At 40.3% G+C, this 16,387-nt stretch overlaps 1 protein-coding gene across 1 annotated transcript in view; it reads right to left on the bottom strand.

Moving 5' to 3' along the window:
* Nucleotides 1-16,387, bottom strand: part of DOCK2 (dedicator of cytokinesis 2) — a 500,381-nt gene that overhangs the window by 297,799 nt on the left and 186,195 nt on the right. Inside the window, exon 26 of the mRNA XM_069102392.1 lies at nt 12,721-12,869. Within this exon, the coding sequence (XP_068958493.1) occupies nt 12,721-12,869 (149 nt within the window). The remainder of the gene's footprint in view (nt 1-12,720; nt 12,870-16,387) is intronic.

Genomic DNA, 16,387 nt, shown 5'->3' on the forward strand with positions numbered 1-16,387 from the left:
TTCTGAAATGAGATAGTGAGTGTGAAAATGCTTTGAAAAACAAAGAATAGCCTCTGTGGTTATTCTGTACCTGCTAATATACTTTGTGCCTGACCACATGCCCAGTTACCTGAACAGAGAGCAATGATCATGACTCTTATTTGTCACGTCTTTTCACCCCTATCTAAGTTTCTAGGAGAGGCCTCCACAAAGACGAAGTGCTCAGCAAATATTTCTTAAAAATTAACTCAAAGGGGGATGGGGAAGGGGAGCCAAGATGGTGAAGGGATAGGGAGCAATGCAGCAATCTCTTCTCCACAAACTCTTCCTAATGGATTTAGGAGGTGCACCAGACTGAATCCACAAAAGGTCAGGATGAGTTCTTTGTCCAGCCCAGGCTGGCCTAGGGAGATATACAGGGAGGTCGTCTGACACTAAAGACAGATCAGATCAGGAGCCTAATGCACACAGAGCATTCCATGAGAGACACTGTGCACCAGGGTAAGAGAAAGTCTCAGACCACATATGAGGGCACCCCCAGAAGTACATTACATGCCACTGATACAGGTGCCAACTGGCAGATCTGCTGTCTACTACATAGTCATGGTCACAGATCCAAGGCAGAGTGAAAAAGGGATCTGATCATGGCTTGAATTCCTGGAGTTGGGAGACCCTGGTCCTTTATGGGGAATGGAAAAAGTTCAGAAGCCAGCAGTGATAGCCACAGTAGAGGTATGGCTTAGACCTCAGACTCAAAGCAAGGTCTTATTTCCCCTTATGCCTAGCCTAGCCCATGGTGGAATAGCCAAGGAAGGGCCTGACCAAATGGGAGCCTACAATTCTGTCATAGCTTTCCAAGCTATCTTACAGGGCTAAAAATATGAATTACCTCAGAGCAAAAACAATTGACCTAGAAAACAGACCAAGGAGAAAAAAAATTAAGAATCACTTGACCATCTGAATGATGTTACCCAAAAAAGAGACTAGACATCATATTTCAAAAAATCTTAAAAGAAAACTACCTGGATCTCTTAGAACCAAGGCAAAATAGAAATAGAAGAAATTCACTGGTCACCTCCTGAAAGAAACCCCAAAATGAAAATTCTCGGTAACATTATAGCCAAAATCCAGAGCTTCAAGGTCAAAGAAAAATTATTGCAAGTAGCCAAAAGGAAGGAATTCAAGTACTGAGGAGCCACAGTCAGAATCACACACAATTTAGAAGTCACTACTACAAAGCAGTGAAGATTTTAGAATACTATATGACAGAAGGAAAAGGATACAGGTTTATTGCCAAGAATAACTTACCCAGAAAACCTCAGTATAATGTTGTGGTGGGATGGTGCTAAGGGGGAATGGATCTTTATGGAAATAGAGGACTTCCAAGTATTCCTGATGTAAAGCCCAGTGCTGCAGAGCTTTGAAGTTCAAACACAGGAATTAAGAGAAACATAAAAAGGTAAACATGAATAAACAATGATAAAGGACTAAACAAGGTATATGATAATAGCCAGATTCTGGGAACTCAACTGCTAATCTCCACAGAGAATGTAAACTACCTTGAACAGATATAAACAGAGAAAAGAAGTTTCAGCTTGCTCCAACACTTGCACATGACCCTGGGCTATGGCAAGCAATATGCCTTCTTTGTTTTGCTTCTATATAAGTGCCTGGCCTGACCTACAATGGTGCAAGAATCCATTCTACTGTTTGCCAAGGACTAGGTCTAGTTGAGTAAATGCCCTTAAACAACTCAATTAATCCTAATAAAATCTATTTTCTGCCAAGTTGGCATGGGCCCCTCTTTCTTCAATATCTCAGTATTCTCTACAAGCATCTGCATCCCCACAATTGGCACAGGAGGGAAGAACAGGTCAGCCTCCTTACAACTGGCCTAGCCGGCAGGATCGTCTGGCCCCCTACAAATCTCATGAGCTCATAATCGGTGTAGTCAGCAGGATAGTCTGCTCCCCTACAAATCTTGTGTTGTTACACAAGGATAAATTGCTTACATTCAAATGTGGGGAAATGATAGATTTCTTCCTTCTGATCCCTATCATCATTAAGGTTCATAGAGGGATTCTAATCAGACAAGGCCTAGAAGCGGTCTTGTTATGTCTTGATTTTAAGGCAAGAATGGAAAGAGAGGGGAAGAGGAAGATTCTCGGGGAAGGAGGAAGAGAAAGGAGTGATAGGGAAAACTGTCTCAATAATTAGGGTGCACTAGTAAATATCTATGCAAACAAGGAAGAGAAAGTGGAAGAAACCACTACCACTTGTATCTCATTGTCATCTGAACTAGTAAAAAGAAGGAAGACCCACACAGAATTGGGTACAGAAACTCATTTCACTCAACATTGAAGTAAGAGGGGAGAGGGAGGGGGACATATACAAAGGGTAAATTAAGGAAGGGATTAGTTCCAAGCAAAACAAATTCCAAAGATGTACAGAAATATTTATAGCTCTTTTTGATGTGGCAAAGAATGAGACTCTGAGGAGGTGCCCATAAATTGGGGAATGGATGAAAAAGTCATGGTATATAAATATGTCGGGATACTATCGTGCTGATTTTTTAAAAGTAGAATATCCAACTTGGATTCCAGGAGACTAATGATGAAACATGTTACCCAACTCCCGATAGAAGGACTCAGAATGCAGAATGAGAAAGACACAGCCAATGCAGAAATGTGTTTTCATTGACTATATATTGTGAGGGATAATTTGCAGTGAAGTTTCCCTGTTCTAAAAAATCAAATCTAGAGTGGCTTCAGCATCTACTAGGCCTAAGTTTAGAGGTCACCTGACCTTTCAGGAATCTGGGACTTAGAGCAATGGAGACCCTCTCTAGGCCCCTTCAGCACAAGATATGCCAAATAAGGATAAAACTGCCATCCTGGCCTTGCATTGGACACCCACATGTGTCCGCGTCCTTTGTCTCCAAGACAGATTCCTGAGCTTAGGTTGTGGGCCGGCCTCCCTACAGATGAGAGTGAAGGCCAGCTGGGGGGTTGGGTTTCTGCATTAGAAGGTTATATTACCATGGGCTTGCTTCTGCCCGTTGCTCTCTCCCCTGGCAGAAGATATTTGAGCGACAGGGGCAGAGGGTACTTTCTCATGAGAAAGAATAAAGACCTTTTCTGATCTCAGATTCAGACTCTGAACTCTTTTATCCCACACAATACGATTATGGGCTTTCTTGTTTCCTCATTGTGGGAGGGGGAGATGAGAAGATGAGAAAGAGGATATTGTATATGTGTGGATGTATGTACATATGCATACACACTATGTGTGTGTGTGTGTGTGTGTGTGTGTGTGTGTAAAACAAAAAGAGCTAACAGCTACTTTTCAGACAGTTCATTTTCGAAAACCAAGTTTTCTTTTGGCCTCATGAGACACAGAACTATTCTTCAGATTAATTGGACATATTTCAAAGGATTCCAAGTCCACCCTCACCTAAAAAATATACCCCCAGCTCAGTCCTGCCATAATACCTCTAATTTCACCATTAGAAAGTCAGTCCCTTAGATGAAAACATCCAGTTTTAAGAAACATTTTCAGTTATCGATACCACAATACAATATAATATGGAATAATGGAGAGAGCATTCTGTATCTGCAGTCAAATTCCAGTTCTGCTATTTATTACCATATGACCTGCGCTATGCAGTTTTCTTCTCTGAGACTGTTTCTTCATCTATAAAATCGTGGTGGAGGGAGGCAATAAGATGTAATCTCTATGGTCCTTTCCAATTCTAAACCCTATAATCTTAATTAGCTATTTGATAGAAGATGGGACATGAGAATGATGTTTTGATAAGAGATAGGGACATGTTCACAGACTGGATCATTATCTGGGAAAGTTAAGACCAGGTAGTGTTCCACATAGCAAGACTGGCAGCCAGGGAAGAGGGATACTATGGGAGGGTATCATAATGTCACCATGAAATTCTCCCAGCATCACTGAGCACCATTCCCTAGTAACTCCAATGATTGAAACCAAGTTGTATATTTTTTTCCCCTTCTGCTCCCTACCAGCATTCCATCCACTCTGGGGAGACAAATATCAATCATCATCAAAGAAACAAACAAACAAAAAGATCCACCGTGGAGAGGGGCCACCGTTGGAAGAAGGGGAGGAGGAACTCTTTAGTCAAGGAGAGATTCAGTAAAAGCTGGGATATCCCAGGCTGACTCAGCATTCATCCTTCTCCACATCATAGACACAATTCCCTAATGTTTCCAGTTGAGTGTGAGAGGTCATCTTGATCCAAAGGAAAGTATTTTATAATTTCTAAATAGGGTACAAATGATGACTCTTCTTTCTCCTAGAAAAATGAAACATAAAAATGAAAACCCTGTTTTAAAAGGAAAAAAAAACACACAAATCCCTCTGGGTCTGGTGCAGAATTAAATTTTATGAGTTACCCAACAGTAGGCCAAGCAAGGAACAAAGCCAGCGGGAAGCGACTTTTCAAAGTAACTGGAGTTGACAAGGAAAGAAACTTGCTTGGTGAGGGGGAGAAAAAGGAGGTAATAGAGGCAGAAAGTGGAATCTTTTATCTTTCACCTGAGTATGTCCTTTTCATATGCTAAGTGCAACTCTGGCTAGCAGGGAGAGGGAGTTTAACATTATCATTTAAAAAGGCCTGACAACCCAGCTAAGAACATCTCCCCCTGAGTCATATGCCACCCAGGGTTACAATGAATAAAGTAATAACAGGAAGATACAACTGCATCATGCCAGGTCTAGAGGACTGGGCTGTAATTATGTCAAACAATGACAATCTCCTAGGGAGGGGCATCATTTCCTGCCCCTGCAGCACTCACAATTCACACCGTGCTGGGATTTGGCAACCCGCACTGTAATTGTAACAAATTTGCTCTATCCCTGGCTATGAGCACTAGTGGAAGAATATATCACGTGCCTGGAGAAGGATGCTTCCTCCCCAGGTTAGATATCAAATGGTCATGTTGTTACAGTCGAAGGGAGACCAAACACACATTTAATTCAAAGCAAAATCCCTGGTTTTATTCTTTAGGATTCTATAATTTGTTGACTTCAGATCTCTAAACATGAGAAGCACATGCCAAAGGAGCTTAACCATCACATCTGAGAGGTTGGCTTTTGACCTGCAGATGTTTTCACATAGCCTGATTGCACTTTTAAAACATTCATTTAATCCAAGTAATTAATTTGAGCTCCTTCTTTTAACTACAACTTGGTGACAACACAACAGACCACATAGAAAAGGGAAGCAGTGATCACTAGGAGCCTGCATGGGTTCATGAAGATCATGGTACAATTTAAAAGGCACTATCTTTTAGAATCACAGCATCTCAGAATCAGAAGGAACTTCAAAGTCCAGCTAGTCCAAGTCACATGTGTATAATAATCCCCTCTATAACATACTTGAGAAGTGATAACCCAGTCTTTGCTAGAAGACCACTAGTGATGAGGAATTTATTAGCTCCTAAGCCAGCCCATTTCACTTCAGAATAGCTCTAATTATTAGGAACTTTGATCTTACCTAATCAGCTTCAAAGTCAATTGTTAAATTTTCAGTGTGAGCATTTATATCCTAAAAATTGGCAAATGCTAAAAAAAGAAAAAATTAAAAACAGGACAGCTAGGTGACATGGTAGATAGAGTACCAGGGCTGGTGTGAAGAAGATTCATACTCCTGAGTTGAAATCTGGCCTCTGATACTTACTAGCTGCATGACCCTGAAAAAGTCACTTACCCTGTTTGCCTCAGTTTCCTCAACTATAAAATAAGCTAGAGAAAGAAATGGCAAACCACTCCAGTATCTTTGCCAAGAAAACCTCAAATGGCGTCATGAAGAGTTGGATACAACTGAAATATGACTGAACAGCAACACCAACAATGAAAATCAGGGCTTGATTTATTCTGATATTGATTATACTTAAAATGATGGAGATGTTAGTAATGTAGATTAAACTTAAGTGTGTCATAACTATAACTGCGTTTTCTTTTCTAAGGAGCCAGTAGTTAAATATTTGTCAGTACATTCCTGACTCAAACTTGAATGCGATAGATATTGATATAACATATAATATATGTTCCCTCACTAGAAAGTTCTTCATATAAATGAAATCATAGGTTACAGAAAAAAAAATGCATTAAGAAAGTAGTTAGGGCACCTCTACGTGGGATACGCTGAATGCTCACTTATATAATAACCCAGGGTACATAGTAGAGGAGTAAAGGAGGTTGTTGCAGTCAATCAGAAAGCATCCAGATCACCTCTCTAGATCCCTTCCATGCCCAAGAGCCTCTGGTTCTTTGAAAACCACCTTTTATGGTAACCTTTGCTTCCTCCCCTTATTGACAGAGAGTTCTTCCCATATCTCACCCAGATTTGGGTTGGAAACCATTCAAGTTGTGGAAAGGAGGTCTATTCAAATGTTCTTCCCTCTTCACTCCCACCTCTTGTAATGTCTAGCTCTCTTCAAGGGGCTCCTGATTCCCCAATCAAATCACTCTGTATTGATGTTTTCTCTATCCTTCATTTACTTATTTGTGAACAGGTTATATTTTCAGAAGAATATAACCTCCTTGAGGATAGGAGCTGCCTCACTTTTGTATTTCTACCCCCAGAACCTAGTACAGTGCCTGGCACAGAGGTGGCAATTGATCACTATTTGTTAATGGAAGGCTAAGCCAGGCTACAGAACTGTGCGCACAGAGGGCCATCTTGAAGAATACATCCAGATGCACGTTTCTCTTGTATCCCTCACAATGACCAAGAGCCAAGGCAAGAAAAGAATCATCAGGATGTACGTAGAAGGAGAGGGAATACTAAGTGATCTCTGAGGTTGCTTATAAATCAAACGTTCTCTCTCTTAGATATTCTTGTTGACTACACAATTGGATAAATTCAGGACTAGTTCAATGACCTTAATTGACTATATATTTAGAGTTAGAAGGGATTTTAGAAGTCATCTAGTCTAACCTCTGCATTTTATAGATAAAGAAACTGAACTCCAGAGAGTGAGGGGACTTCTTTATTAAGGTCACACAGGTAGTAGGTGGCAGAGTGAAGATTCAAACACAGGTACTCTAACTTCAAACCAGAACATTTTTCGTTACACCTCTTTGCCATAGTATAGCGTAGTGAATTGGTGTCAGCCAAAAGGTATTCTCTGGTTGTGGGTGGGGGGTTGAGGGTGAAGGGTGGAATTCTTTCAAGAAGGAGATGGACCTACATCTTCCAATGTGGGACAGATGTCAAGCTCATCAAAACATACACAAATAATTAAATGGATAATAACCAGCCTCTAGAGCCAAGTGGGATCCTACTCACGTGGCAAACACAATTATTCACCCTGGGAGAGTGGGCAGGAGATGATCGGGATACATTACAATACCAGAATACACGATTATTATGGTGAACTCAGGCACAGGGAGCAGTGAAAACATACTGGTGATTCTGGAAGCCCTGGAATGGCGGTCTATGTAATTCAGACTTAATCATACAGACATAAAGTAGCCTTTGATGGTTTTTGAGCAGGGAAGTAGAATGTTTTTTAAAGTGTTTTAGAAAGATTAATGTGTCAAAAGTCCCATTCTGATACCCCCCTTACTACATGAAGGTAATCAGTGAAATAATATTTATAAAGCACTTTTCAACCCCTAAAGGGATGTATAAATGCTGGCTATTATTATTACCATTATAAGTGACTCTGGTTCCTTGAGGGCTATATCAGGGAAGCCCCAGCTCTAACCATTCTAACAATTTGAAAGAATTTTCCATACCGGCCTGGGACTGATTGGGCCTAAAGTCTGAGAATCAGTCCAGAGTAAGCACAGAGAGGCTGATTAGTGGCAATCTGGCTACTGGGTGGTGAATTATTTGGGCCTGAAGACTGATGAAACAGGAAAAAAATTATTAAATGGCCCTCAGTTCTTTGGAAACCCCTTCTGTTTGTTGTGGCTGTGTTATTGTCTGTCCTTCATTCCTGAAGAGGAACATGGCATCAGGAAAGTGATGCCATGACTTGCAAGTGAGTTGGATTTAAGTATTCTTTTGCCTTCACTGCTTCTTAGGATATGGTAATATTCTAGTGGCTATGGTGGAGTGGCAAAGAAGGAATCCAGGGTGAATTTTTGAAATAGTTTTTAAGTGTATTTTATGTAGGCATTAATTTAGTTGTTGGTGCATTAAATGTGACATCCAATGACTGACAAGTGGATACACCACTGGAGGGAAGGAAGTACATCAACACACACATTCTTTTGACATAAATGAAGCCAGAAGACAAGAAGTTGGAGCTAAATGGTCGACAACTCATAAATTCTCCTTCAAAAGGCAAACTAAGGAATTGGAAGAGTTGACCCCAAAAGGAAAAGGAATACAATTTCACAGTATGCATGGCCATTTGGCCTTGAAGAGTTCAAATTATCCATTTGATAAACACTGAAGAGGAGGCATGTGGACCCACACCAGCTGAAGAGGGCTCACAGCTCTCCACTGTGTTGGTCACCACCTCCACCCCACATACCCTGGACTCTAAAAGAAAGATTAGAGTAAACATAACTAAACTTACCCTTGGAGAGAGAAGGACACAGTATGGGGGATGGAAGGCGACTAGAGAACACTATTGTGGAGAGAGCGAACATTAGCCTGAATCTGTGATGAGAAAGAGCATGTGATAAGAGAGTGGCCTACCTGTGGAAGTGGAGGGACTATGGAGAGTTTGTGGGAGACTGGTCCCCTAGGGAGTTTAAGGAATGTCAGGCGCAGATTTCAGGCAGTTTTGTAGCATCTCTTTGCCTGAAGGATAGTGTTCACCCCTAATGTGAGCCTTGATTTGTGGATTTCAGATCAAGAAATTAGTATGTTGATAGAAAATGCTATCCACATCCAGAGAAAGAACTATGGAGTCTGAAGGCAGCTCGAAATGTAATATTTTCTGGGTTTTTTTCCTGTCTTGTTGTTTTTCCCTTTTGTTCCGATTTTTCTTTACAACATGGAAATATATTTTATATGATTGTGCATGTATAACCTATATCAGACTGCTTGCTATCTTGGGAGGGGGGAAGGAAGAGAGGCAGGAGGCAAGAGAAGGAGAAAAACAATTGGAACTCCAAATCTTATAAAAGTGAATGCTGAAAACTATCTTTACACATCATTAGAAAAATAAAATACTACTAAATAGGGGAAAAGAATTTTTCAAAAAGGAATTTAGCACATTATACAAAGTCAGAGACCGCCAACCTGCACACCCACCAAGTGAGTCGGAGTGCTCTGGGTGCTTTCCCACAAAACAATTTTAACACTGAAAATGGTGATGATGAACCTTAATAGGTCCTATGGCTGAATGGCAGTTCTAAGCCCCCAGTGATATACACATATAAAAAGAAAGAGCCTGAGGAGAAAGCGGGACTCACAATAGACCCGGAACCAAATTGTAAAACTGTGAATGTGAGTAAGTCTGTGACAAGCATGAGGAAACAAACTTACCAGGAATATAATTACAGTTTGCACACCAATGCCAGTCTATAGAAGATGAAGTAGAGGCAGTCAAAGATGGAGCCTGAGAGGTGCTTCAGGTGAAGTCACCACAGATGCTGATATTTGGTGACTTCTCTGGTATTTAAAGCTCTTTACAACCTGCACCTCATCCTGTTTTTTCAGGCTTCTTACACATTGTTCCCTCTTCCATACACTCTGATCTAGTCATATTGGTCTACTTGCAGCTCCTTACCCAAAACACTCATGTCCTCTCTCTTTGCCCTTATATTGGCTGTACTTCCTGCCTGCCATGCTTCCCCTCCTCACCTGTCTTTTGGAATTAATCCCTGGTTCCCTTCAAGAGGCAGCAGAAGCAGGATCTCCTACATGGGGCTTTTCCTGATTCTCCACCATCACCACCCCCTAGACACTGGCGCCTTCCTATCCAAGGTTACCTAGTATCTATCTTACACATATTTTACCTAAGTTTACATATGTGTATATTGTTACTGTTACTTCTCCCCCCACCCCATTATAATCTAAGGCCCTTGAGGGCAAGGATTTGTCCACTTTTGTGTCTGAGTCCTTTGTGCCTAGTGCAGTCTTCATAAAACACTGTTAACTGATTGATGGATTAAATGAGAAGGTAGGATAGGGAAAGATAATGAAAAATACACTGGAAAATAGGGTTCAAGATTAAGAAATCAAAGTGCCCAAAAGATTATAGATTGCTCAGAATCCTCATGTCAATATGTATATTACTATGTTTCTCCCTTGCTAAAAAAAAAAAAAGAAAACCTTCAATGGTTACTTATTACTACTAAGATGGTACTCAGTGAAGACTAGTACCTCTGGTGTGAGGGCTGCTTTCTACCTTCAGTGGCCACCTGTTCCACCTAACTCTCACCTGCGGCTCCAAGAAGCTGTAGCGGGTGCAGGGGCCACACCCCAGGAAATCATTTTGGCAGATGGACTAAAGTAAGTTGAGGGTAACCAAGAGATCTCCAACTCATTGGTGAGTTAGGGGGGTGTCTACCCCAAACATGTGAAGACTTCCACTGGTGGAATGGGTGAATGAGGACAACCTGTTCCAACGGCCATGAGAGCAGCTGAGGCAGGCACAGTAGAGTGCTTAGAGCTTGGTTGGACATTGAAGATACCAAGGTCATCCAATGCATCTTGAGCCATCACCAATCATCTTAATTCTGTTCTGCCACTGAACTGTGATGACTCTGGAGGAGAGAGCAAGTCCAATGACTTCATGCAACTCTGCCTCACTTAAATCCAATTTATACACAAATCAAAAGACATCACCCCCCTCCCAAAAAAAGGATTACTACTAATATAATACAAAAAACCCTCAGCTTTATGTTTAGGGTCCCCTGTAATCCAGCACCAACCTATTTTACATGTCATTTTGTATATTAATAAGACATTACCACCTTTCATAAACTCTATAGTTCAGCAGGTTATAAAGAGCTTTAAACACCATACATTTGCACAAGCCACCTCCTATGCCTGGAATGCACACATCAGAATTCAGTCATTTGCTATTTAAGATATAGTCACCTGCATTAAAAAAAAAATGTGGTGCTCTTCATGCAATGGATAGGCTCTTACAATGAACAAGAATAAGAAAACAGGGGCATGTAACAAGGCAGTAGAAATTAAAATCAATTCAACAAGCACTTATTAAATACTCGGTACTGTGTTAGGTATTGGAGACACAAATTTCAAAAATCCATTCTAATAATGAGGCAAGGGGGGCGGGACTCACTACATAATATAAAAATACATCAATATAAAATATATACAAAATGAGTAAAAATAGTTTCAGGAGGAAAGGAGTGCTAATAGTATGAATTGAAAGGAAGAGAAAGAAATGAAACATTTTATGACAGAAAAAACAAAGGATATGATGACTAATTGGAGCTCCCTAATAGAGACAGTCACAAAAAGGTATCAGATGGCCTCCTTCTGAGAATGCTGGAAGAAACAATGACTCATATTGGTGTTGCATTTTAAGCTTTGCAAAGCACTTTCCTCACAACTCTCCAGAATAATTTGAGTATATTGCCCCCATTTTGCAGATGAAGAAATGGAGACTCTTGAATAAGTGATTGCCCCGAGTCACACAGTCAGTGAGCTCCTGAGGCAGAATTTACCTCAAGTCTCCTGATTCTAAATGCAGTGCTGTGTCCATTATGCTGCCATTCTTGCACAATGACTTAAATCTCAATTACGTCAACTGTAAAATGAGGATAAAAGTGGTATTTACTTCCCAGGGTTGTTGTGTGGATCAAATGAGACCATGTTTGTAAAGTGCTTAGCACAATGCCTGACACACAGTAGACGCTACAAAAATGCTAGATACAATATCATCATCATCATTATTGATCATAAAACATTTATTAAGTTCCTATTATGGGGGCAGCTACGTGGTGCAGTGAACAGAGCACCAGCCGTGGAGTCAGGAGGACTTGAGTTCAAGCTTCAGACACTCAACATAAAACTAGCCATGTGACCTTGGGCAAATCACTTAACCCCAATTGCCCTACCTTCCCCTCTCCAAAAAAAAGAGAAAAAAAATTTTTTAAGTTTCTATTATGGACCAGGAACTGTGCTCAGTGCTAGAGAGACTAAGTCAAAAATTTCACAGTTCTTGTCCTCAAAGAGCTCATGTTCTATTATAAAAGACAATGTGAATATATGTAAGTACATACTTAATACAAGCTAGGTTGTATTTTGTTTTGTTTTTTTGGGAGGAGGGTTGAGGTGGTAATAGCAGCTGGCCACATCAGGTAAGATTTTGTAGAAGAAGGCAGTACTAGAAAGAAAATACCCCAGGTATTAAACAGAAGAAAAGCACATAAGAGACTTTCTGGCTATGTCACTGTGGATACTGTGATTTAAAAACAACTGAAATGAACTTCAAAGAGACACTAATGGTGACTTCCTTTGAGAAGTCTCTAATGATTGCTTATGCCTCCAAATTGTTATTTGGGATGCCCATTCAATGTAAGCACAACCTGAGGAAGAACATCAGACAAGAGTAATAGGAACAAATGCATCTTCTTCACCTCCATTACCCTTGCCATCCTTCACAGTTGGAAGGGTAGGCACTGGGAAAGCAAAAGACTGGTTGAGTAGGCCATTGACTTTTATATTTAGAAATCTAATGCGATTCGTCAGCATCAATATTTTACAACTTAATCAACTTGGTCCTACTCTGGGTTTGGACAATTTCTATCACCATGAGTACTCACAGGGTCCTGACAGCTGAGAACTTCTAGGATGCTGTTGAGTAATTCAACACAGTATTTTTTCTCTTGGACCTGGTATAGCTGGTCATCTTTGGGCTCTAACAACTCCCTCAGTTCCTTGGTGATGACTGGCAGCAGAATATCCCGGCACTCTATAAAGGAAAATAGTTTCTTGGGTCAGTTGTTTATATTTAAATGAGCAATGAGAATCATTAGAGTTTATAAACAAACATTCCTGGAAGAAACAAGAAAGGATGATGCTCTTGCTGTGGTTGAGAACTTTGAAGGCATGGGATTCTTGACCCTGGAGTTCCCTCCCATTTAGAACAACATAAATTCTCACTAATACACTTTCCATGGAAGTAACAAACCTCAAACATGAAAGAAACACATGGCAGGCCTGCAATTCAAAGCAAGCAAAAGATGCTTCATGATATTATGGATAGGGGAGTGGACTCGGAGTCAAAGAAACTTGGATTCAGACCCTGACTCGAACATTTACTAGCTGTGTAACCCTGAGCAAGTCATTTAACCTATGTAGATCTCAGTTTCTTTTTTTTTAAAGCAACTGGGGTTAAGTAACTTGCTCAAGGTTACACAGCCAGTTATTTCTGGGTGTGGTACTAAGTATCTGAGCCCGGATTTGATCCCAGTTCATCCCGACTCTGGGGCTGGTGCTCTTACTCACTGTGCTACCTGGCCGCCCCAATCTCAGTTTCTTTATCTATAAAATGAGGACATTGGATTTGATGATCACTAATGTTCCTTCCACCTCTAAATTTATGGTCATAAATGATGTTATGTATATGACCCCATTTATGAAATTTTTAAAAAAAACTGCCTCATTTCTGTCTCTATAGCTATAGGACAGCATATGATAGACCCTTAATAAGTATTGATTGATAGGTGACCTGAAAGTCTGTATTACTCATCTAATTCAAGGAATACTGCTTTATCATTAGGTTTCTATTCTAATTACAAGTCAGATTACTTTCTTTGGCTTTGAGTTTCCTTCAATTATGATTCTCGGCATCCAAGAAGACCTAAATAAACACAGATAAGGGATGAAAGGGAATTGCCACAGATTAACTACACATCACAGGGTGAAGTCAACAGCCAGTCTTAGAATATGGTGTAAGTTAAAAGTAAGGTAAATTGAGGCACAAAGTTCCAAGCATGATCAATTTATTAGTAAAGCAGGAAATTACCAATAAATAGGCTCTCAGCTTCCTCAGCAAAGCTAAGACCCTGAAAGAGGAAGAAAATTATCTTTTATAGGTTTTGTACAGAAAAAAGAAGAGGACTTTGTATGTAGGGAACAAGTTATGATTGGTTATAAGAACTTGACACCATGAATGGCACAATCAATATGACTGGTTACAGAGCTGAGGCAGGGGGATAATAAAATTGCTTGACAATTGGGATGAGAGGGCTAGTAACAACCCCCTCCTCTCCTCCTGGGACCAAGAAATGGTCATTGGTTGAGTCCGTCTGCCAGGTTAGAGATAGAGGGCCAGATTTCTTTGGATGATAAACCAGACGTCCTTGACAGATAGCTTGGTGGTGTAAAGACACTAAATCCGATTCCTTGGTATCCACCCTGATCCTTCCCTCAAGGATAAGAGATTTCATTGAAGCAAAAATAGAACAGTGATTAGTAGGAGAACTGCTCATTCTAAACTCATTATAGGCCAACTAAATTTCTGAACTAACTTCAGAGACAAAAAACCATGACTTAGGCAGTTACAGGACAAAATTAACTGTAAATAGGATCAGCTCAAAGTTACACAGAATCTATCTGATTATTCCAATTGCATGGTAGAAAAACTGTTGGATGTGTGTTTGGATTTGAATCTTGACTCTGCCACTCACTACCTAGGTGACATTCAGAATTACTGAGCTTCTCTGTGACTCAGTTTCCTTATCAAGTCAATAAGTAGATTGGAGTAGATGATCCCCCAAGATCTATTTGTGCTTTCAATCTATGATCCTACATTCCTCTTCCAAACTTAAGCATCCTAGGGAAAAATAAATATGTCTTATTTCCTAGAAAAGAGCTATATGTAGTTAGCTGTGAGGAGTTACTTTTAAATACAGTTCTCCTATGATCTGGGGCCAAAAGGATCCCCAAGGCAACAGTGGAGAATGGGTCTATCAGAGCTTTAGCTAAAATACCAAGGACTCCAGGGAGGTATTAATTCAAGGGAAAAGAGTGATCTGGGAACCTTTGCTTTCTGAATGTGCTTTATTGGGCAAGTCAATTCACTTCCCTGAGATTTGATTTCTCCATTTCTAAAATGGAGATTGGGATTAATGGTTGGGATTAATAATCTTTAAAGTCCCCTTCCATTACAAAATTCTCTGAGGCCATGAAATAGTTCTAGATGAAGCTATAAGTGCAGAGGAGAAAGGTGCTGGCTAGGTGAGTGGAGAGACTTGAGATGTGGGCATGTGCTGTTCAAAACTCACTGAAGTTTCAGGAGCTATATGATAGGCTCCTAGTAGGAAAAGTGCTTTATCAATCTGAAAGTCATTTGTTGCCCAGATTATCGAAACCAGAGACTTAACTAGGCAGAGGCTGGCAGTATAGGGAGTCAGCAAGTTTTCAGCTGAGGAAGCCATTAATAATGTGGTCTGCTTCTAAGAAAGTAATTTGTCTTCCCTTTAACCACAATTTACAAGAACCTTATGGTTCCTCTGTTCAGAAATGAAATAATTTTTCTCCTTCATAATTGGAGTTGTAAAAATCACATTTGTTCGTGCAGCCTCAAAGAAGCAGAATTTTTAAATTGTTACTTGATTGTCAAACAAAAAAAAGAGTTTTGAAAAATAAATATTGCAGTGCCTTGAATAAATCTTCATAGGCAGCACTAATGAATAAGAGAGATCTGTAAATCCAGCTTCAATCCTGTGCCTCAGGCATTCAGTGCCAGACAAAAGACCAGGAGATCTGCAGCCAGATGACAAGTCCAAATTGTAATTCAGACTAGCCACTTAAGAACCAACAAGGATACACCTGCTCTTTATATTTAATAGGCAGACACTTTATGATATTTTTTTTAGTAGCTGCACAGAGAAAAATGTATAGCACAGAGACTCAGGGTTCTGTCTTTATCCAAGAGGGCCTTTTTAATCTGGCACTAACACCTGAATCCACAGCCCTGTTGAGATGTGCTCAGTGTAATAGCCTATTGGAGTTGGTATTGGGTGCACTTTGAGTACAAATAACCCTTTCACTCCATTTCTCCTTCTCTTTGTTGTCCCAAGAAAGAAACTAGCAGTGAGTCAGAAACCACTAAAACATGTGAAAACACGTGTGTGTGTGTGTGAGTGTGAGAGAGAGACAGAGAGAGAGAGAAAGAAATGGGAGAGGGGCAGAATCATATGATCATAGATCTAAGGGACATGAGAAACCATATAGTTCTCCCCGCCTCCATTTTATAGGTGAGGGAAATGAGGTTCAGGGATATTAAGTGATTGGTCCACAGTCACAAAGATTAAAGTATCACAGGTAGGATTTGAACCTAGGTCCTCTGACTCAAGAACAGAGGTTTAAAACCTGAGGTCTGTAAACTTTTTTCCCCTCACTTTTGAGGACTTTATAATTTTGCTGAGTGTATTTTGGCATTATTGGTTTCCTTTGTAATCTTATTTAGTCAAGTCAAGTCAA

The sequence above is a fragment of the Petaurus breviceps genome, unplaced genomic scaffold (assembly GCF_028583685.1).
Source record: "Petaurus breviceps papuanus isolate PSGF00001 unplaced genomic scaffold, PetGlider_PUasm1.0 551, whole genome shotgun sequence".
Classification (NCBI taxonomy): domain Eukaryota; kingdom Metazoa; phylum Chordata; class Mammalia; order Diprotodontia; family Petauridae; genus Petaurus; species Petaurus breviceps.